We start from the raw sequence: 23,419 nt of genomic DNA, 5'->3' as shown, positions 1-23,419 counted from the left end.
AATAACCTTGCTCTTATTCACATTTACTCTCAGCTTTCTTCTTTCACACACTTTACCAAACTCAGTCACCAGCTTCTGCAGTTTCTCACCTGAATCAGCCACCAGTGCTGTATCATCAGCGAACAACAACTGACTCACTTCCCAAGCTCTCTCATCCACAACAGACTGCATACTTGCCCCTCTTTCCAAAACTCTTGCATTCACCTCCCTAACAACACCGTCCTTAAACAAATTAAACAACCATGGAGACATCACGCACCCCTGCCGCAAACCAACATTCACTGAAACCACTCAATTTCCTCTCTTCCTACACGTACACATGCCTTACATCCTCGATACAAACTTTTCACTGCTTCTAACAACCATGCAACATGCCTTTTCTAAAAATATCACACGAATGCTCTTTTCAAAAGCAGTGGTTTGAGAAAACCTACGGTAGGAATATTCTTCTGAAAAAATTTATTCTTTTTTAGGTGTAAAAAAAGTCTCAGCATCTGATATCATTCTGGAAGACATGAGGGATAGAAAAATACCATCAGAAAAATAGATCAGTCTTCTGAAGCAAACCTGCTGGGGATTATACAATGGAATGGCTTTAAGAGAAATGCATTACAGAAAACATGTGAAATGGCAGACTATGAGAGACATGGTATGTTGATGGTCAAAAGTATATAATGAGAAACCTCCTCTGAAAATACAGCATTGTTCCATTTATCTGACTCCACTGGGATCTGGCCTGATTTAGAATAGCACTGAATTTCTCTTCTTATGTTAAAGGCTCCAGTCACGGACAAAAATCCACATCAAGACCGGCCCTTAATGGAAATACAAGAGAATTATGAAGCAGAAAACGAAAAGACAAGGGAAAGTATTTATGAATTTTTGAGGGTGTGAAAGACCTGTCCTTTGAAATGTGCCAGGTCATAGGTATTGGGAAAGACCTGAGAAGGTGGGGAGTTTCAAAGCTTCAACGTGCAAGAAAAGAAGCAGGTATCAAAACAGCCCACCCTTTAGTTGCTGATGGCCACACAATAATCGTATGGTGCAGCAGCTTGCCAAGTATTGTGCGGTCTAGCTAGCGCTGGGGGCACACAAGCAGTCAGCTCTCAGGCGCAAAAACTGAAGTTATACCTAAAGAAGTGGGGAAATGAACCAACATTGTGGTAAAGGTGGGGGGGGGGGGTCAAGTTTGGACAGTTCATAAGTCTGACTGCTTTTGACTCAACTCTGTCAAGTAAGGATACAGAGCTAGAACCACCCCAAATGTGAGAGCAGTACTCCAAACAAGGATGAATCAGTGTATAAATGGAGCAACTGTTCAGAAGAGAAGAGGTTTCGACATCTAAACAAGACACCCAGTTTCATAGAAACAGACTTAACTATTCCTGTAATGTGGAGTTTCCAAGGAGTGGATATTACTGTAATACCAAGTATGTTTAATGAGTCAAGAGGTGGAATTACAGAAATATCAAAGGAGAGATGAGAGCTGTGAGGAGTTTTCGAAAGAGGGATGGGTAGAGATTGGGTCTTGGAGGCATTACACTTAATAAGATTTTGTCTACTTCACTGAGATATACTGTCCAAGTCTGAGTTTACTGAGAAAGCTGTGTCAAGACGAGATGCAGATCAAGTGAGAGAAGTGGGAGCAGAATTGAAGGATGTGGATGAATGCAATATTGAGTCATCAGCATATGAACGCACTGGATTATTTGTGGAGGAGAGAAAATCGTTGAAAAAAGGAGGAAAAGTAAAGGGGACAGGACAGAACTTTGATGGACACTGCTGTTTATGGAGAAAATGGGGGAGGCTGATCCATCAACAACTCTTTCAGGAGAGGAGTAAAGTGACGGAGGGGAGCCAAAAGAGGGGAGCTTAGAGATGAGATCACAATGCCACACCCTGTCAAAAGCCTTAGATATGTCAAGGGCAACTATACATGACCCCATAATCTTTCAGGGATGATGACCAGACATTAGTAAGATAGGAAAGAATATCATCACTGGATCTCATCCTATGACAGCCATAATGATGATCAGAGACTTTACACTTTATAAAGAAATATAAAAACAAAGTAAATCATAGTTGTACTTAAACCACTGAATGCTTTTTTTCAAGTATTCCAAGATCTGAATGAAGCATTTTAATGTAAACTGATAACTATGTGGATTGGTAATGCATAAAGATAAATACGGGGTGAGGGAGCTCCAACCAGTTGATCACTTTCTGCCATTACATCTAATTTTCTAATGCCATGCACAACTAGAAATTTCATAACAAACCATCTGAAAAAACAGCAAAGATCTTTGATCTTCATCCCTCATAAAATAATTGGCCTTTTTACATGTTAACTCACTATTTACACGAACAGTAGCTAAACCAACTATCTGTGCTGGTTGAGGTCGATAAGCTCCAAAATTGTACGTGACTAATGATATCTTGGGGGTGGTCTATGACTGTCCACACCCACCACCATTCAGTATCCATCACAGGAGTGTGTTGCCAAATGGGAATAATTTATTAGTTATATATGTGATTTCTGTCACACAGTATAGGCACACAGTTGTTGCCACTCCAGATATATGGCATACGTAGTAATGTAGCATACATGGGCTTTGGATCCAGTGCATAATCTATTCTGACGTTTTAATGCTATCTAATATTCACATCATGAGAATGAGTTTCCTGATGTTAGACTGGCTTACAAGACACTTCATTTCTGGTTATGACAATGACAATTTTATGTTTCTCATACCATTTTTCATGGAAACTTCACAGGAAACAGAGAGAGCCATTGTTGCCCTTTATAATGAGGATCACAGCATTTCTGAATTTGTATGGCATGTTGGTGCCCACTGGAATACCATCTTTCTGTGCATCAAGTGATACCAAAAGACTGAGGCTAAATCACAGTGGCACCGGAGCAGCTGAACATGCAGCACCATCCTGGAGGAGGACTAGGTTTTATTTGTAATCATGCCGTAATGTGGCATCTAAGAAGCCATGAGAGATATGATCTAACATCCATGCTGGTAGCATCCATGCCTCACAGGTTTAATGTTGTTATTATGAAACGAGGTGCTTATACAAAATACCATCCATATAAAATAGATAACCCATTCATGTGTTCATTTCCTATACTTAGGTACTGATGCAAAATGACACAATAGTAGCACATGCTTCTGATCCTAATTCAGATGGTTAATACAAAGAGGGATAATATATTGTTACAGAACAAAACTGTTAAAGGGGGTGGTAACTGCTTTTTGAAAAACATAGGCCACTACCAAAATGGAAGGTCAGCTTTCACAGGGCACTGTAAAGTAGTAAACTTACTTTATGTATTTTTCTTTGTATAATTGTGATGTTAAAATATATCAATGTGAGTGATTCATAAGGCTATTTACAATACCACAAACATGATTAACAAATACGACAAAATATCACAATGAATCAATACATAGCGTCCACATTAACACAGGGCTACCAACCTCCGACCCGAACAGCCCTCATGAATCAATAGTCATTGACCATGGTCTCCTATTGTTTCCCACAAAGTATGCACTGATAGTTATTTTAGCTACTGTTCATCTTCCCTCTCCCTATGACCAGGTATGCATCCAGGATTTGGTCAAGGGAGTGACATGGATTATGAACTTGCCAAGAAAATGATGAAAAGTTCAAAATGAGTGTTTATAAGAGAGAATTTAGTAATTTCTGAGTTATTTGGATGTTAAAGTTACTGTTACTAGTTAAATTCTCATAAAGTGAATATAGCTTTTGTAGAGAAGTACTGTGAGCCCAGCAACCATTTTTGAGTGAAATTAGATTTATGATAATTGTTAAAATAAAACAGCTTATAACAATAAACAAGGAAGTTTTGTTCAATGAAATAAAGTAATATGTTTTTGTAGACAGAGAAAATTATGTTGTTAATCACACAATTCAGTGTTTTAGGAAGGCAGTGAAACAGACATAGCTGTTTAACTGGTCAATAGTATAATTAATTGTAAAAATATAGTATATCATCATCACTATTATGTTTATTGTATACTGTAAAGCTGAGTCAATGGGGGGAAGGAAATTGCCCCAGTAGCCCCCCTACCTATGACTATTTCCTGTCTCTAGTTGGTGAATTAACTACATTCTTTTCTGAAAAATGTGTAAAATGCCCTTAACTTTTTTTTAAAAGAAGAATCAGTGTCTCATTCATAGTTTCTATGATGCCACTACAGGGTCTGCTATGGTCAAATAATGGAAAAATGGGTCACCATGTTGACCTGCTGACTGACTGTGTACACAAAATTGTCTATCAAAGCCTCTGCAATGGCTACATTTTTTTTTTTTTTTTTTTTTTTATACTTTGTCGCTGTCTCCCGCGTTTGCGAGGTAGCGCAAGGAAACAGACGAAAGAAATGGCCCAACCCCCCCCCCCATACACATGTACATACACACGTCCACACACGCAAATATACATACCTACACAGCTTTCCATGGTTTACCCCAGACGCTTCACATGCCTTGCTTCAATCCACTGACAGCACGTCAACCCCTGTATACCACATGACTCCAATTCACTCTATTTCTTGCCCTCCTTTCACCCTCCTGCATGTTCAGGCCCCGATCACACAAAATCTTTTTCACTCCATCTTTCCACCTCCAATTTGGTCTCCCTCTTCTCCTCGTTCCCTCCACCTCCGACACATATATCCTCTTGGTCAATCTCTCCTCACTCATTCTCTCCATGTGCCCAAACCATTTCAAAACACCCTCTTCTGCTCTCTCAACCACGCTCTTTTTATTTCCACACATCTCTCTTACCCTTACGTTACTTACTCGATCAAACCACCTCACACCACACATTGTCCTCAAACATCTCATTTCCAGCACATCCATCCTCCTGCGCACATCTCTATCCATAGCCCACGCCTCGCAACCATACAACATTGTTGGAACCACTATTCCCTCAAACATACCCATTTTTGCTTTCCGAGATAATGTTCTCGACTTCCACACATTTTTCAAGGCTCCCAAAATTTTCGCCCCCTCCCCCACCCTATGATCCACTTCCGCTTCCATGGTTCCATCCGCTGACAGATCCACTCCCAGATATCTAAAACACTTCACTTCCTCCAGTTTTTCTCCATTCAAACTCACCTCCCAATTGACTTGACCCTCACCCCTACTGTACCTAATAACCTTGCTCTTATTCACATTTACTCTCAACTTTCTTCTTCCACACACTTTACCAAACTCAGTCACCAGCTTCTGCAGTTTCTCACATGAATCAGCCACCAGCGCTGTATCATCAGCAAACAACAACTGACTCACTTCCCAAGCTCTCTCATCCCCAACAGACTTCATACTTGCCCCTCTTTCCAGGACTCTTGCATTTACCTCCCTTACAACCCCATCCATAAACAAATTAAACAACCATGGAGACATCACACACCCCTGCCGCAAACCTACATTCACTGAGAACCAATCACTTTCCTCTCTTCCTACACGTACACATGCCTTACATCCTCGATAAAAACTTTTCACTGCTTCTAACAACTTGCCTCCCACACCATATATTCTTAATACCTTCCACAGAGCATCTCTATCAACTCTATCATATGCCTTCTCCAGATCCATAAATGCTACATACAAATCCATTTGCTTTTCTAAGTATTTCTCACATACATTCTTCAAAGCAAACACCTGATCCACACATCCTCTACCACTTCTGAAACCGCACTGCTCTTCCCCAATCTGATGCTCTGTACATGCCTTCACCCTCTCAATCAATACCCTCCCATATAATTTACCAGGAATACTCAACAAACTTATACCTCTGTAATTTGAGCACTCACTCTTATCCCCTTTGCCTTTGTACAATGGCACTACGCACGCATTCCGCCAATCCTCAGGCACCTCACCATGAGTCTCCTTCCCAAGCTCACTTACTCTCACCACCTTCTTTACCCCAACATTCACTCCTCTTTTCTGAAAACCCATACTAATCTTCACCTTAGCCTCCACAAGATAATGATCAGACATCCCTCCAGTTGCACCTCTCAGCACATTAACATCCAAAAGTCTCTCTTTCGCACGCCTGTCAATTAACACGTAATCCAATAACGCTCTCTGGCCATCTCTCCTACTTACATAAGTATACTTATGTATATCTCGCTTTTTAAACCAGGTATTCCCAATCATCAGTCCTTTTTCAGCACATAAATCTACAAGCTCTTCACCATTTCCATTTACAACACTGAACACCCCATGCATACCAATTATTCCCTCAACTGCCACATTACTCACCTTTGCATTCAAATGTGTAAAATGCCCTTAACTTTTTTTTAAAAGAAGAATCAGTGTCTCATTCATAGTTTCTATGATGCCACTACAGGGTCTGCTATGGTCAAATAATGGAAAAATGGGTCACCATGTTGACCTGCTGACTGACTGTGTACACAAAATTGTCTATCAAAGCCTCTGCAATGGCTACATTTTTTTTTTTTTTTTTTTTTTTTATACTTTGGATGTTAAAGTTACTGTTACTAGTTAAATTCTCATAAAGTGAATATAGCTTTTGTAGAGAAGTACTGTGAGCCCAGCAACCATTTTTGAGTGAAATTAGATTTATGATAATTGTTAAAATAAAACAGCTTATAACAATAAACAAGGAAGTTTTGTTCAATGAAATAAAGTAATATGTTTTTGTAGACAGAGAAAATTATGTTGTTAATCACACAATTCAGTGTTTTAGGAAGGCAGTGAAACAGACATAGCTGTTTAACTGGTCAATAGTATAATTAATTGTAAAAATATAGTATATCATCATCACTATTATGTTTATTGTATACTGTAAAGCTGAGTCAATGGGGGGAAGGAAATTGCCCCAGTAGCCCCCCTACCTATGACTATTTCCTGTCTCTAGTTGGTGAATTAACTACATTCTTTTCTGAAAAATGTGTAAAATGCCCTTAACTTTTTTTTAAAAGAAGAATCAGTGTCTCATTCATAGTTTCTATGATGCCACTACAGGGTCTGCTATGGTCAAATAATGGAAAAATGGGTCACCATGTTGACCTGCTGACTGACTGTGTACACAAAATTGTCTATCAAAGCCTCTGCAATGGCTACATATCGAACATTAATAAAAAGAAACATCATGGTTATTTACGGTTGAATGCAGTATGGTATGTGTGGTACAAAAATGTGGATGGTTAGGTTTCCTTCCAAAGAATTTTGTGTCACTGCTGGTTATCCATACTTCAGAGCTGGAGTTAAGATAAATGGAGCTATCCTGAAGAACTCAGTCCTTCTCTCAGCATGCTTACCAAAAGATCTGAGTGACCCTTGTTGCAGATAATGGCTTCATGCACATTAAGCTGCTGCTTAATAGTATGGATGACTTACTGGCAAAATGGCACAGGTTTGCATAATCACCTTGCACACCTTTCCCCTAATTTGTGCAGACCTAAAATGCACTCTTTCAATCATGCATGTTTTATTTCTTTAATAACAGTCTGAAAAGATGTGACATTCAAGTGGGTGAAAATGGTAATAGCAAGCTGGGTAAGCATGAGCTGAGTGAAAAGTAATGAACTGCCCTATTCCATGAACCATGCAGAGCCTTTGTGACCTCAGTCCTACCTCCCAAGCCAACCATTAACCATGCTTATGATCTGCATTTATTTAAGGTGTTTTCAAGCACTTTATGGATTATATTCTTGGATTATGGGACCCCATGAGAAAACTGAAAAAATGTTGACAGCAAAAATTAAATAAATTTATCAAATGGCTTGAAAGTGGCAGGTCTACTGCTTCCCATGAAAGTGTATAAAACACGAATGAAGCTAGCATAAGCAAAATTATGAAGAATCAATAGAAAATCAAAATCATATTGGAGATAATCAAAGGTGGCTGGGGACAAATTGAGGGCTTGAAAAATATTAAGTGAAATTTTTGCTAGCTATGGCTATCACCAGAACTGTAAGATACTTATGAGGGGGCTTACACTTTTTTTTCTTCAAAAACATATTCATTCATTCGAGAGAGAGAGAGAGAGAGAGAGAGAGAGAGAGAGAGAGAGGTGGCATGATCACAACCTTTAAGTTTTTAAAACATCAATAACCTTGACAGTGTCCAGTTTGTCAACATGTAGATACAGAATAACCAGAGACCACAACAAGACATTAAACAAGACAACTTGTTAAAAAAGTTGTGAGGAAGTATTTTTATATTATAAGAGTGATGAGTGGATGGCATAAAATGACTAAAGACATGGCTCATGAAGAAAGCATATAGAAATTTAAGAGGTAATATGACAGAATATTTATTAGAAGGAACACCATGATTGTATAACTCCCTCCCAGTATAATGTAAATAGGTAATAAAAAAATTGGTAACTACACACACACACACACACACATATACAGTGGCAAATGGTAAGGAGCCATAATTCAAAGACTCATCTGGAATGGTAATCAGATATATCATTGGGGTGGTAGAGACTAAACTCACAAAGGAACTTAAGTCTAACTGTATCTGCCTGTAGGAGAACATGATAAGAAGAGACTGAGAAGGCAAAGGAGGAGGGGAAATAGCCCTCTTAATATGGGATAACAAATTTCCACGAAACAGTCACTGTGGGGAAAAAACATGTTGGTGCTGCTGATATATAACCCTCAAAGGAACCACAGCGACCTGGAGCAGATGCACATCGATAACAGTGAAGGAGCAATTAGGATGGTGAGGGAGGCAGCGAGACAATTAATGAAGATGGTAAATTATTGGTAATGGAGGACTTCAGTTACAAGGATATGAACTGGGATAACTTGGATGCTCATAGAGACAGGGAGGCATGGAGATACAGATTCTTCAAATGCGTACAAGAGAACTTCCTGTGTCAACGAAATTACTAGGAACTGTAAACTATTTTTTTTCCTTATAGTGGATGTAAAAATAAGGGGACTTTGGAAGTTGTCTGATATGCACCTGCATCTCTTCCACATGCATTACCATTATATTTGCCTTGACTGGTTCATCGCACATGCATTTTTCTAGGAATACATCCTCTGCACAAACTGCGAGAAAGATGTCCTCACTGTTTATTAATATCATATACAAATAGTACATGATAATATTGCTAAAATTTTTTCAGTAATTTGAAACCCTTTGGACCCTTCCAGTGAGCAAAATGCAGAAAAAAGTTCCAGCATTCTTCCCATCCAACAGTGTAGAAATACAGTGTAGAAATAATACGTTTATCAAATCAGATGCATTCAAAGATCAAATTCTCTTTCATGCATAATGGTATCAGTTACAAGTGAAGGGTCAAGGATCAATTAGTAAAGATGAATTTACCTCCAGCATGGACATGTGACCAATACTGAGCTGTTTGTAAGAAGAGTGCATGGTTCTCTTTGAACTGTTTGGCCACCACTGCATCTTGAGGATCATCTGGTTCTGCCGCCGCCAGTAATGCTTGCAAGGACAGAAGTACTGTTCGGAGAGTCATTGCAGCTGCCCTGTCAAGAGGAAGTTTATCAGACATGTGAGAGAGTTAATAAAACCTTTACAATATGGAAAGCCTTTTAAACCCTCCCCAAATTTTTTTCTTTGAATCCTTTAATAATTTTAACTAATGATTTGCATTTCTGTAAATGTTCATAATCTGCTTGCATAATTGTGTTCAGCTACATCTTCTTTCAAATATTCGACTGTGTATGGTCAATATGGGCATGCAGTTAACACACACACACAAACAGGCAAGTAGACTCAAGGACTGGAAACAATTGAAGCCAATTCTCCCTTTCTAGAAGGAACAAAAAGTTTTCAACCCCTAAAATGGCCCACCCCTTTAAATTTAGGGGGTTCCCAGGACTAGGATTTATCTGAAAATTTCAAAAATATTCTAGTCATATCAGTTCAAGAGGAAATATCAAGAAAAGTGAAAGAAGCTCAAATTTGGTAAATAATCCTTATCTACGGCAGTAAGGGCACTCAAACTTGGAGCAATGCATTAGCTCAGCTTATCATATTTATTGACTTTTGCTGACTCATTCATCTAGGTCTCTTTTCGGTCACCACCAACAGATTTTTGCCGATAAACATAGAACTTTTCCAAATGCTACCAATTCAACATCCGCCTAATCATTATCCCTAAAATTAGTGATGCAAAGACTATTACTTATTAGCCATCAATTGGTGTGGGCTGCATGCCAAGACTATAAATTCCTCCAATCTGTTATATGGTTAAGTGAGACACCAGGGAACATTACCAGTACTGACTGGAGTTGCTTTTGACATAAGGCATCTCTTCTTTTCTTTCTTTCATACTATTCGCCATTTCCCGCATTAGCGAGGTAGCGTTAAGAACAGACGACTGGGCCTTTGAGGAAATATCCTCACCTGGCCCCCTTCTCTGTTCCTTCTTTTGAAAAATTAAAAAAAATGAGTGGGGAGGATTTCCAGTCCCCCACTCCCTCCCCTTTTCGTCACCTTCTACGACACACAGGGAGTATTCTTTCTCCCCTATCCCCAGGGATAGGCATCTCTAAATATTGATAAAAAGCACCCTTCACTTCAAATGACAACATGGAAAGGTAACCTGTAAGAGTATGACTGAGATCCCCAAAGGGTAAGACACTGTGGTATAAGTAGGATATTTTTTCCATGCAAATAATGGGGTCTCCAAACCATAAATGTACAAGCATGAATGGGGTCCTGTTGAGGTTAAGTGTAAGTATGGGACAGAAGTGTGTGGCGCCCTAGGGCAAAGATACCTAGAAGAGGATAAACCAATGGATAAGTACTGTATAGCACATCAGCTGAGGATTACCAGTGACCTGTAAGGGATGATATATTTCTTGCTCTCAATAAATGCAAGTCAAATCTAGAAAAGAAAATCTCTTTTGAAAAAGAGGTATACAGAATGTGTGAAAAAGGATGAAAAAGAGAAAGGTAAAAAGATGCAACATGAAGTGGAATGCTGAAGAAAGAGTGATCTGGTGAGAGTAAAATCCATAAAATTGGATGTACTGACAGGTAGAACACCAAAGAGAAAATATATTGGAGAGAATATGAGCAATGAGAAAGATCAGAAGACAGAAGGAATAATTCATAAACAAGATAATATGGCTAATGCTAAAAAGCTTGGCATTTATCTCACCAGAAGGTGGGGGTTGAAGGTGGATAACCATTATATATAAAAAAGATATTCTTACTGCTCATAGCTCACAGGAAAACCTAACCCTGAAAGCATGCTTTAACTGTTTCCCTACGGCCAACCTTATATCCAATGTACATTCTTTGTGAGAGATATTCTCAACTATTCTAAAAATATCTCTGTAAGTTTGTTATTTTGACAGATCATAATTTTCCAAGTAAAATGATAGTATAGTAGTCCAATAGGTGTTGCATGGTTGTGAGGCATGTGCACTAGAGGAGAATGTATGGAGGAGGGTGAATAACTTGGAAATAAAATGCTTGAGGACAGTGTGTAATGTGATGAGCGTTGATCAATTAAAGAATGACAAGGTAAGAGAGCGGTGTGGTAATAGGGAGGGTATGGCTGAAAGAGCCAAAAAGGGTCTGCCAAGGTTTAGACAACTGGAAAGAATGAATGTAGAGAGGTTGATAAAAAGGGTATATGCAGAACTGCCACCCTTGTCAAACAAAAAAAAAGGAAAACAGATGGCAAAAATAAGGAATTCTGAGTAGAAAAAAAAGAATCTTGCAAAACGAAACTTACAACCAGGTGCAACACAGGTTGCACTTTCAGTACAGAAAATTGTGATTTCCAGTGCTCAAGTTGTTATCTCCATTCATTTTTTATTTTCTTTTATTATCATACTTAGTCGCTGTCTACTGCGTTAGCGAGGTAGCGCAAGGAAACAGATGAAAGAATGGCCTAACCCACCCACATACACATGTATATACATAAATGCCCACACACGCACATATACATACCTATACATTTCAACATATACATACATATACATACACATGTACAAATCCATACTTGCTGCCTTCATCCATTCCCATCGCCACCCAGCCACAAATGAAATGGCACCCCCCTCCCTAAACGCGCTTGTATGCGAGGTAGCACTAGGAGAAGACAACAAAGGCCACATTCATTCACACTCAGTCTCTAGCTGTCATGTGTAATGCATCAAAACCAAAGCTCCCTTTCTCCACATCTAGGCCCCACAAAACTTTCCATGGTTTACCTCAGATGCTTCACATGCCCTGGTTCAATCCACTGATAGCATGTCGAACCCAGTATACCACATTATTCCAATGCACTCTATTCCTTGCATGCCTATCACCCTCCTGTATGTTCAGGACCCAATCGCTCAAAATCTTTTTCACTCCATCCTTCCACCCCCAATTTGGTCTCCCACTTCTCCTCGTTCCCTCCACCTCTTGACATATATATATATATATATATATATATATATATATATATATATATATATTTTTTTTTTTTTTTTTATACTTTGTCGCTGTCTCCCGCGTTTGCGAGGTAGCGCAAGGAAACAGACGAAAGAAATGGCCCAACCCCCCCCCATACACATGTACATACACACGTCCACACACGCAAATATACATACCTACACAGCTTTCCATGGTTTACCCCGGACGCTTCACATGCCTTGATTCAATCCACTGACAGCACATCAACCCCTGTATACCACATCGCTCCAATTCACTCTATTTCTTGCCCTCCTTTCACCCTCCTGCATGTTCAGGCCCCGATCACACAAAATCCTTTTCACTCCATCTTTCCACCTCCAATTTGGTCTCCCTCTTCTCCTCGTTCCCTCCACCTCCGACACATATATCCTCTTGGTCAATCTTTCCTCACTCATTCTCTCCATGTGCCCAAACCATTTCAAAACACCCTCTTCTGCTCTCTCAACCACGCTCTTTTTATTTCCACACATCTCTCTTACCCTTACGTTACTTACTCGATCAAACCACCTCACACCACACATTGTCCTCAAACATCTCATTTCCAGCACATCCATCCTCCTGCGCACAACTCTATCCATAGCCCACGCCTCGCAACCATACAACATTGTTGGAACCACTATTCCTTCAAACATACCCATTTTTGCTTTCCGGGATAATGTTCTCGACTTCCACACATTTTTCAAGGCTCCCAAAATTTTCGCCCCCTCCCCCACCCTATGATCCACTTCCGCTTCCATGGTTCCATCCGCTGACAGATCCACTCCCAGATATCTAAAACACTTCACTTCCTCCAGTTTTTCTCCATTCAAACTCACCTCCCAATTGACTTGACCCTCAACCCTACTGTACCTAATAACCTTGCTCTTATTCACACTTACTCTTAACTTTCTTCTTCCACACACTTTACCAAACTCCGTCACCAGCTTCTGCAGTTTCTCACATGAATCCGCCACCAGCGCTGTATCATCAGCGAACAACAACTGACTCACTTCCCAAGCTCTCTCATCCCCAACAGACTTCATACTTGCCCCTCTTTCCAAAACTCTTGCATTTACCTCCCTAACATATATATATATATATATATATATATATATATATATATATCCCTGGGGATAGGGGATTAAGAATACTTCCCACGTATTCCCTGCGTGTCGTAGAAGGCGACTAAAAGGGGAGGGAGCGGGGGGCTGGAAATCCTCCCCTCTCGTTTTTTTTTTTAATTTTCCAAAAGAAGGAACAGAGGGGGCCAGGTGAGGATATTCCAAAAAAGGCCCAGTCCTCTGTTCTTAACGCTACCTCGCTAACGCGGGAAATGGCGAATAGTTTGAAAAAAGAAAAAAAAATATATATATATATATATATATGTATATAACCCGGTCTCGTGCATCAAAACCACTAACACACTCATTCAGCTGCTTCCAAAACACTTGCCTCTCATGATCTTTCTTCTCATGCCCAGCTGCATATGCACCAATAATTACCCATCTCTCTCCATCAACTTTCAGTTTTACCCATATTAATTGAGAATTTACTTTCTTACATTCTATCACATACTCCCACAACTCCTGTTTCAGGAGTACTGCTACTCCTTCCCTTGCTCTTGTCCTCTCACTAACCCCTGACTTTACTCCCAAAACATTCCCAAACCACTCTTCCCCTTTACCCTTGAGCTTCGCTTCACTAAGAGCCAAAACATCCAGGTTCCTTTCCTCAAACATACTACCTATCTCTCCTTTTTTCACATCTTGGTTACATCCACACACATTTAGACACCCAAGTCTGAGCCTTCGAGGAGGATGAGCACTCCCCGCGTGACTCCTTCTTCTGTTTCCCATTTTAGAAAGTTAAAAAATACAAAGAGGGGAGGATTTCTCGCCCCCCGCTCCCGTCCCCTCTAGTCGCCTTCTATGACACGCGAGGAATGCGTGGGAAGTATTCTTTCACCCCTATCTCCAGGAATAATACATATATATATATACATATATATATACATACACATACATACGCATATATACACACACACACACATATACATATATATACATATGAAAAATGTAAGAAATAATTTAGAAAACTGAAACTTCTAGCTTGAAATGAAATGAAAAAATGAATGTCACATAATGGTTCAACCTCTGGCTATGGAAAAGGGAAATGTATAACTTATCTACACAAACGCCAATAGTAGTTCTCATCAATTTCACCACTGTATCAATAAGCTTCAATGTCTAAGCTACATTTTTTCCAATTTCACTATTTTCTTGTCAAAGCACCATGTATGAAAACTATCACTCCAGTAACACAACTATAAACATTTACTTCCCCTTTAAAAAAGTTCTGGGGAAGTCTGTCTCGATACACTGCGGGACACTCTACCACCTGGCAAGGTTTGTGTTGCAATGGTTCTTGATTCACAAACGTAGTAGCATCACTGGTGGGCGGAAGAACATTCTTGTAACCACAGCAAGGATCACAGTCCGTGCAACTCCATTATGATGGTTCTTCTCATACACTGACATATTCTTTTTTGTGCCTATTTTCATCCTAGACTATTTTTCATTTTTCTGCATAGTCAGTCCTCTTCTGTTTATATGAAATTAATTTTAGAAGAAATTGAGATTTCTACATTTTACTCATGCCTTTCTTTTGAGGGGATGAGCCCCAAAATTCTTTATTTCTCCATCACCAATCTTATCCACATTACTACCATTGTTATGCAGCCCAGCTGTGTTAGAGGACCACAGAGAAGGAGAACAAGGTGGGATTCTCACTCTGCAGGTGCGTACGCCGCGCATCCTCGGCAGCAGCATTGTCCACTATGAGGCTGTCCTGCCCCTGGCTAATGTGCCCCGTGTCTCCCAAGCCAACATTCACCACATCCAGCACTCACGCTTGCCCCTTACCAGACCCTGGATGCTTACCTGTAAGTCATAGTAATGCTCCTATAGGGCCCTTCACCCATCCTACAGTCATCACACTTGTAGCACCCTTTCTTCATTTTGTGGTTGTCACTCCAGTAGGACCCCTCAGCCCTCCTGTGTTTATAACACTTGTAGGATCAGCCTTCTTTTGGTTATCACACCCTTGACCTATCCTGGGATCATCACACCTTTAGGACTCTTCAGTCATCTTGTGGTCATCACAGCTGTAGGACCCTTCAGTCATCTTGTGATCATCACATGTGTAGAACTGTCATCATCATTTTCTGCTCATTCCAATAAAACCCCTCAGTCATCTTACGGTTGTCATACCTGTAAGTCCCCTCAGCTATCCTGCAGTCATCATACATATAGGACCTTTTGGTCAGGATGTGTTCGTCCCATCCAATAATTTGCTACAGATATAACAAATATCACATCAGTTTTAGCATTATACTTTTCTCTCTTCAGCGTACAAGCCACTGGAGGCCTTGAGGACATGTGCCTTGGACAAGACAGCAGTGGACTTCTTGAAAGCTCTGAGTGAGCGGTGGGAGCCACATGAGTCCTCTGTTCAGATCCAGGAGTCTCAGAAGCTGCGGGCAACATTTGCCAGGGCCAGCAGTGTCCGAAACAGCATCAAGAGTGCCAGAAAACCCTCACTTAAGAATGCTAACAAGTAAATTCGTGCCCATGACAGATGTACTGAGACCTTCTTAAGGACAACTTTGCTAAATAACAGGATTGCAAGTCGACATGACTCCTTCCACCTTTCCTATTCTATCTGCCACCGGGCACCAATGACAGAATATATATATATATATATATATATATATATATATATATATATATATATATATATATATTTTTTTTTTTTTGCCGCTGTCTCCCGCGTTTGCGAGGTCGCGCAAGGAAACAGACGAAAGAAATGGCCCAACCCACCCCCATACACATGTATATACATACGTCCACACACGCAAATATACATACCTACACAGCTTTCCATGGTTTACCCCAGACGCTTCACATGCCCTGATTCAATCCACTGACAGCACGTCAACCCCGTATACCACATTGCTCCAATTCACTCTATTCCTTGCCCTCCTTTCACCCTCCTGCATGTTCAGGCCCCGATCACACAAAATCTTTTTCACTCCATCTTTCCACCTCCAATTTGGTCTCCCTCTTCTCCTCGTTCCCTCCACCTCCGACACATATATCCTCTTGGTCAATCTTTCCTCACTCATTCTCTCCATGTGCCCAAACCATTTCAAAACACCCTCTTCTGCTCTCTCAACCACGCTCTTTTTATTTCCACACATCTCTCTTACCCTTACGTTACTTACTCGATCAAACCACCTCACACCACACATTGTCCTCAAACATCTCATTTCCAGCAATCCATCCTCTGCGTCAAACTCAATCCATAGCCACGCTCGCAACCATACAACATGGTTGGAACCACTTATTCCTTCAAACATACCCATTTTTGCTTTCCGAGATAATGTTCTCGCCTTCCTTCCACACATTCTTCAAGGCTCCAGAATTTTCGCCCCTCCCCCACCCTATGATTCACTTCCACTTCCATGGTTCCATCTGCTTGCAGAATCACACTCCCAGATATCTAAAACACTTCACTTCCTCCAGTTTTTCTCCATTCAAACTCACCTCCCAATTGACTTGTCCCCCAATCCTACTGTACCTAATAACTTTGCTCTTATTCACATTTTACTCTCAGCTTTCTTTTCACACACTTTACCAAACTCAGTCACCAGCTTCAGCAGTTTCTCACCCGAATCAGCCACCAGAGCTGTATCATCAGTGAACAACAACTGACTCACTCCCAAGCTCTCTCATCATAACAGACTGCATACTTGCCCCTATTTCCATAACTCTTGCATTCACCTCCCTAACAACCCCATCCATAACAAATGAAACAACCATGGAGACATCACGCACCCCTGCCGCAAACCAACATTCATTGAGAACAAATCAATTTCCTCTCTTCCTACACATACACATGCCTGTACAACCTCGTATAAATGCTTTTCACTACTTCTAACAACTTATCCCACACATATATTCTTAATACATTCCAAAGAGTATCTCTATCAGATTTTCATATGCCTTCTTCCACATCCATAAATGCAACATACAAATCCATTTGCTTTTCTAAGTATTTCTCAAATACATTTTACCAATGCAAACACCTGATCCACACATCCTCTACCACTTCTGAAACCACACTGCTCTTCCCCAGTCTGATGCTCTGTACATGCCTTTCACCCTCAATCAATACCATCCATTATAATTTCCAGGAATACTCAACAAACTCATACCTCTGTATTTTTGAGCACTCAATCTTATCCCCTTTGCCTTTGTACAATGGCACTATGCAAGCATTCCACCAGTCCTCAGGACTTCACCATGAGTCATACATACATTAAATAACCTTACCAACCAGTCAACAATAGAGTCACCCCCTTTTTTAATAAATTCCACTGCATACCATCCAAACTCGCTGCCTTGCTGGCTTTCATTTCCACAAAAGCTTTTACTACCTCTTCTCTGTTTACCAATCATTCTCCCTAACCCTCTCAGTTTGCACCACACCTCAACCAAAACACCCTATATCTGCCACTTATCATCAAACACATTTAACAAACCTTCAAAATACTCACTCCATCTCCTTCTCACTACCACTACTTGTTACCACTTCCCCATTAGCCCATTACTGATGTTCCCATTTGTTCCCTGTGTTTACGCACTTTATTTACCTCCTTCCAAAACATCTTTTTATTCTCCCTAAAGTTTAATGATACTCTCTCACCCCAACTCTCATTTGCCCTCTTTTTCGCCTCTTGCACCTTTCTCTTGACCTCCTGCCTCTTTCTTTTATACATCGCCCAGTCATTTGCAGTATTTCCCTGCAAAAATCATCTAAATTGCCTCTCTCTTCTCTTTCACTAATAATCTTACTTCTTCATCCAACCCTCACTTCCTTTCTAATCTGCCCACCTCCCACGCTTCCTCATGCCACAAAGCATCTTTTGCGCAAGCCATCACTGCTTCCCTAAATACATAACATTCCTTCCCCACTCCAGTACGTCCTTTGTTCTCACCTTTTTCATTCTGTATAGTCTCTCCTGGTACTTCCTCAGACAACGTCCTCCTTCCCAAGCTCACTTACTCTCACACTCTCTTACCCTTTCATTAGTTACTCGATAAAACCACCTCACACCACATATTGTCCTCAAACATCTCATTTCCAGCACATCCACCCTCCTCAGTGCAACTTTATCTATAGCCCACACCACGCAACCATATAACATTGTTGGAACCCCTGTTCCTTCAAACATACCCATTTTTGCTTTCCAAAATAACGTTCTCGACTTCCACACATTTTTCAACACTCCCAGAACTTTCACCCCCTCCCCCACCCTATGATTCACTTCCACTTCCATGGTTCCATCCGCTACCAAATCCACTCCTAGATATCCAAAACACTTCACTTCTCCATTCAACCTTACCTCCCAATTGACTTGTCCCCCAATCCTACTGTACCTAATAACTTTGCTCTTATTCACATTTTACTCTCAGCTTTCTTTTTCACACACTTTACCAAACTCAGTCACCAGCTTCAGCAGTTTCTCACCCGAATCAGCCACCAGAGCTGTATCATCAGTGAACAACAACTGACTCACGTCCCAAGCTCTCTCATCCATAACAGACTGCATACTTGCCCCTATTTCCATAACTCTTGCATTCACCTCCCTAACAACCCCATCCATAAACAAATGAAACAACCATGGAGACATCACGCACCCCTGCCGCAAACCAACATTCATTGAGAACAAATCAATTTCCTCTCTTCCTACACATACACATGCCTTACAACCTCGATAAAAGCTTTTCACTACTTCTAACAACTTACCTCCCACACCATATATTCTTAATACATTCCAAAGAGTATCTCTATCAGATTTATCATATGCCTTCTCCACATCCATAAATGCAACATACAAATCCATTTGCTTTTCTAAGTATTTCTCAAATACATTTTACAAAGCAAACACCTGATCCACACATCCTCTACCACTTCTGAAACCACACTGCTCTTCCCCAGTCTGATGCTCTGTACATGCCTTCACCCTCAATCAATACCCTCCCATATAATTTCCCAGGAATACTCAACAAACTCATACCTCTGTAATTTGAGCACTCACTCTTATCCCCTTTGCCTTTGTACAATGGCACTATGCAAGCATTCCACCAGTCCTCAGGCACTTCACCATGAGTCATACATACATTAAATAACCTTACCAACCAGTCAACAATAGAGTCACCCCCTTTTTTAATAAATTCCACTGCAATACCATCCAAACTCGCTGCCTTGCTGGCTTTCATCTTCCACAAAGCTTTTACTACCTCTTCTCTGTTTACCAAATCATTCTCCCTAACCCTCTCAGTTTGCACATCACCTCAACCAAAACACCCTATATCTGCCACTCTATCATCAAACACATTTAACAAACCTTCAAAATACTCACTCCATCTCCTTCTCACATCACCACTACTTGTTACCACTTCCCCATTAGCCCCATTCACTGATGTTCCCATTTGTTCCCTTGTCTTACGCACTTTATTTACCTCCTTCCAAAACATCTTTTTATTCTCCCTAAAGTTTAATGATACTCTCTCACCCCAACTCTCATTTGCCCTCTTTTTCGCCTCTTGCACCTTTCTCTTGACCTCCTGCCTCTTTCTTTTATACATCGCCCAGTCATTTGCATTATTTCCCTGCAAAAATCATCTAAATGCCTCTCTCTTCTCTTTCACTAATAATCTTACTTCTTCATCCAACCCCTCACTACCCTTTCTAATCTGCCCACCTCCCACGCTTCTCATGCCACAAGCATCTTTTGCGCAAGCCATCACTGCTTCCCTAAATACATAACATTCCTTCCCCACTCCCCGTACGTCCTTTGTTCTCACCTTTTTCCATTCTGTACTCAGTCTCTCCTGGTACTTCCTCAGACAAGTCTCCTTCCCAAGCTCACTTACTCTCACCACTCTCTTCACCCCACAATTCTTCTTTTCTGAAAACCTCTACAAATCTTCACTTTCGCCTCCACAAGATAATGATCAGACATCCCTCCAGTTGCACCTCTCAGTACATTAACATCCAATAATCTCTCTTTTGCATGCCTATCAATTAACACATAATCTAATAATGCTCTCTGGCCATCTCTCCTACTTACATATGTATACTTATGTATATCTCTCTTTTTAAACAAGGTATTCCTAATCACCAATCCTTTTTCAGCACATAAATCTACAACCTCTTCACCATTTCCATTTGCAATACTGAACACCCCATGTACACCAATTATTCCCTCAACTGCCACATTTCTCACCTTTACATTCAAATCACCCATCACTATAACCCGGTCTCGTGCATCAAAACTAGTAACAACACTGTCACTCAGCTGCTCCCAAGATACTTGCCTCTCATGATCTTTCTTCTCATGCCCAGGTGCATATGCACCAATAATCAACCATCTCTCTCCATCAACTTTCAGTTTTACCCATATCAATCCAGAGTTTACTTTCTTACACTCTATCACATACTCCCACCACTCCTGTTTCAGGAGTAATGCTGCTCCTTCCCTTGCTCTTGTCCTCTCACTAACCCCTGACTTTACTCCCAAGACATTACCAAACCACTAAGACATTACCAAACCACTCTTCCCCTTTACCCTTGAGCTTCGTTTCACTCAGACCCAAAACATCCAGGTTCCTTTCCTCAAACATTCTACCTATCTCTCCTTTTTTCTAATCTCGGTTACATCCATACACATTTAGACACCGCAATCTGAGCCTTTGAGGAGCATGAGCACTCCCCGTGTGACTCCTTCTGTTTCCCCATTCAGAAAGTTAAAATACAAGAAAAGGAGGGTTTCTAGCCCCCTGCTCCCATCCCATTTAGTTGCATGTTGAATACTTCCCATGCATTCCTCACTTGTTGTAGAAGGCGACAAAACAGGACAGGAGTGGGGAGCCTAGAAGCCCTTCCCTCCTTCTATTCTAACTTTCTACACTGGGAAACAGAAGAGGGAGTCATGCAGGGGAGTGCTCATCCTCCTCGAAGGCTCAGACTGGGGTGTCTAAATGTGTGTGGATGTAACCAATATGAGAAAAAAGGAGAGATTGGTAGTATGTTTGAGGAAAGGAACCTGGATGTTTTGGCTCTGAGTGAAATGAAGCTCAAGGTTAAAGGGGAAGAGTGGTTTGGGAATGTCTTGGGAGTAAAGACAGGGATTAGTGAGAGGAAAAGAGCAAGGGAAGGAGTAGCACTACTCCTGAAACAAGAGTGGTGGGAGTATGTGATAGTGTAAAAAATTAAACTCTAGATTGATATGGGTAAAACTGAAAGTGGATGGAGAGAGATAGGTGATTATTGGTGCATATGCACTTGGGCATGAGAAGAAAGATCATGACAGGCAAGTGTTTTCGTGCGCCTACCAATTAACAAGTTATCCAATAATGCTCTCTGGCCATCTTGCCTACTTACATACGTACACTTATGTGTGTCTCTCTTTTCAAACTCTTTTTAAACAAGATATTCCCAATCACCAATCCTTTTTCAGCACATAAATCTACAAGCTCTTCACCATTTCCATTGCAATACTGAACACCCCATGTACACCAATTATTCCCTCAACTGCCACATTACTCACCTTTGCATTCAAATCACCCATCACTATAACCCGGTCTTGTCCAACAAAACTAGTAACAATGTCACTTAGCTGCTCCCAAAATACTTGCCTCTCATGATCTTTCTTCTCATGCCCAGGTGCATATGCACCAATAATCACCCATCTCTCTCCATCAACTTTCAGTTTTACCCATATCAATCCAGAGTTTACTTTCTTACACTCTATCACATACTTTCACCACTCCTGTTTCAGGAGTAGTGCTACACCTTCCCTTGCTCTTGTCCTCTCACTAACCCCTGACTTTACTCCCAAGACATTCCTAAACCACTCTTCCCCTTTACCCTTGAGCTTTGTTTCACTTAGGGCCAAAACAATCAGGTTCCTTTGATCAAACATACTACCTATCTCTCCTTTTTTCTCATCTCGGTTACATCCACACATATTTAGACACCCCATCTGAGTCTTCGAGGAGGATGAGCACTCCCCGCGTGACTCCTTCATCTATTTCCACATTTAGAAAGTTAAAATACAGGGAGGGAAGGGTTTCTAGCCCCGTGCTCCTGTCCCATTTAGTTGCCTGTTGAATACTTCCCATGCATTCCTCACATTTTGTAGAAGGCGACTAAAGGGGACGGGAGTAGGGGGCCTAGAAACCCTCTCCTCCTTGTATTTTAACTTTCTAAACGGGGAAAAAGAAGGAGTCATGCAGGATCGTGCTCATGCTCCTCGACAGCTCAGACCGGGGTGTCTAAATGTGTGTGGATATATAACCAAGATTAGAAAAAAAGAGAGATAGTTAGTATGTTTGAGGAAAGGAGCAAGGATGTTTTGGCTCTGAGTGAGAAGAAGCTCAAGGGTAAAGCGGTAGAGTAGTTTGGGAATGTCTTGGGAGTAAAGTCAGGGGTTAGTGAGAAGACAAGAGCAAGGGAAGGAGTAGCACTACTCCTGAAACAGCAGTGGTGGGAGTATGTGTTAGAGTGTAAGAAAGTAAACTCTAGATTAATATGAGTAAAACTGAAAGTGGATGGAGAAAGATGGGTGATTATTGGTACATATGCACCTGGGCATGAGAAGAAAGATCATGAGAGGCAAGTGTTTTGGGAGCAGCTGAGCGAGTGTGTTAGTAGTTTTGATGGACAAGACCGGGTTATAGTAATGGGTGATTTGAATGCAAAGGTGAATAATGTGGCCGCTGAGGGAATAATTGGTGTAAATGGAAATGGTGAAGAGCTTGTAGATTTATGTGCTGAAAAAGGACTGGTGATTGGGAATACCTGGTTTAAAAAGAGAGATATACATAAGTATACATATGTAAGA

The 23,419-nt window shown here is 40.8% G+C and overlaps 1 protein-coding gene across 1 annotated transcript in view; it reads right to left on the bottom strand.

The window, feature by feature from the left end:
• The window catches only part of Ubc4 (ubiquitin conjugating enzyme 4), a 156,345-nt gene that overhangs the window by 58,887 nt on the left and 74,039 nt on the right, over positions 1-23,419 (bottom strand). Inside the window, 1 exon segment of the mRNA XM_071669711.1 lies at positions 9,355-9,518. Coding sequence (XP_071525812.1) covers positions 9,355-9,518 — 164 coding nt within the window.

This window comes from Panulirus ornatus, chromosome 14 (assembly GCF_036320965.1).
Source record: "Panulirus ornatus isolate Po-2019 chromosome 14, ASM3632096v1, whole genome shotgun sequence".
NCBI lineage: Eukaryota > Metazoa > Arthropoda > Malacostraca > Decapoda > Palinuridae > Panulirus > Panulirus ornatus.
The sequence above is the reverse complement of the archived record's forward strand: the minus strand, read 5'-3'. Positions and strand labels throughout refer to the sequence as shown.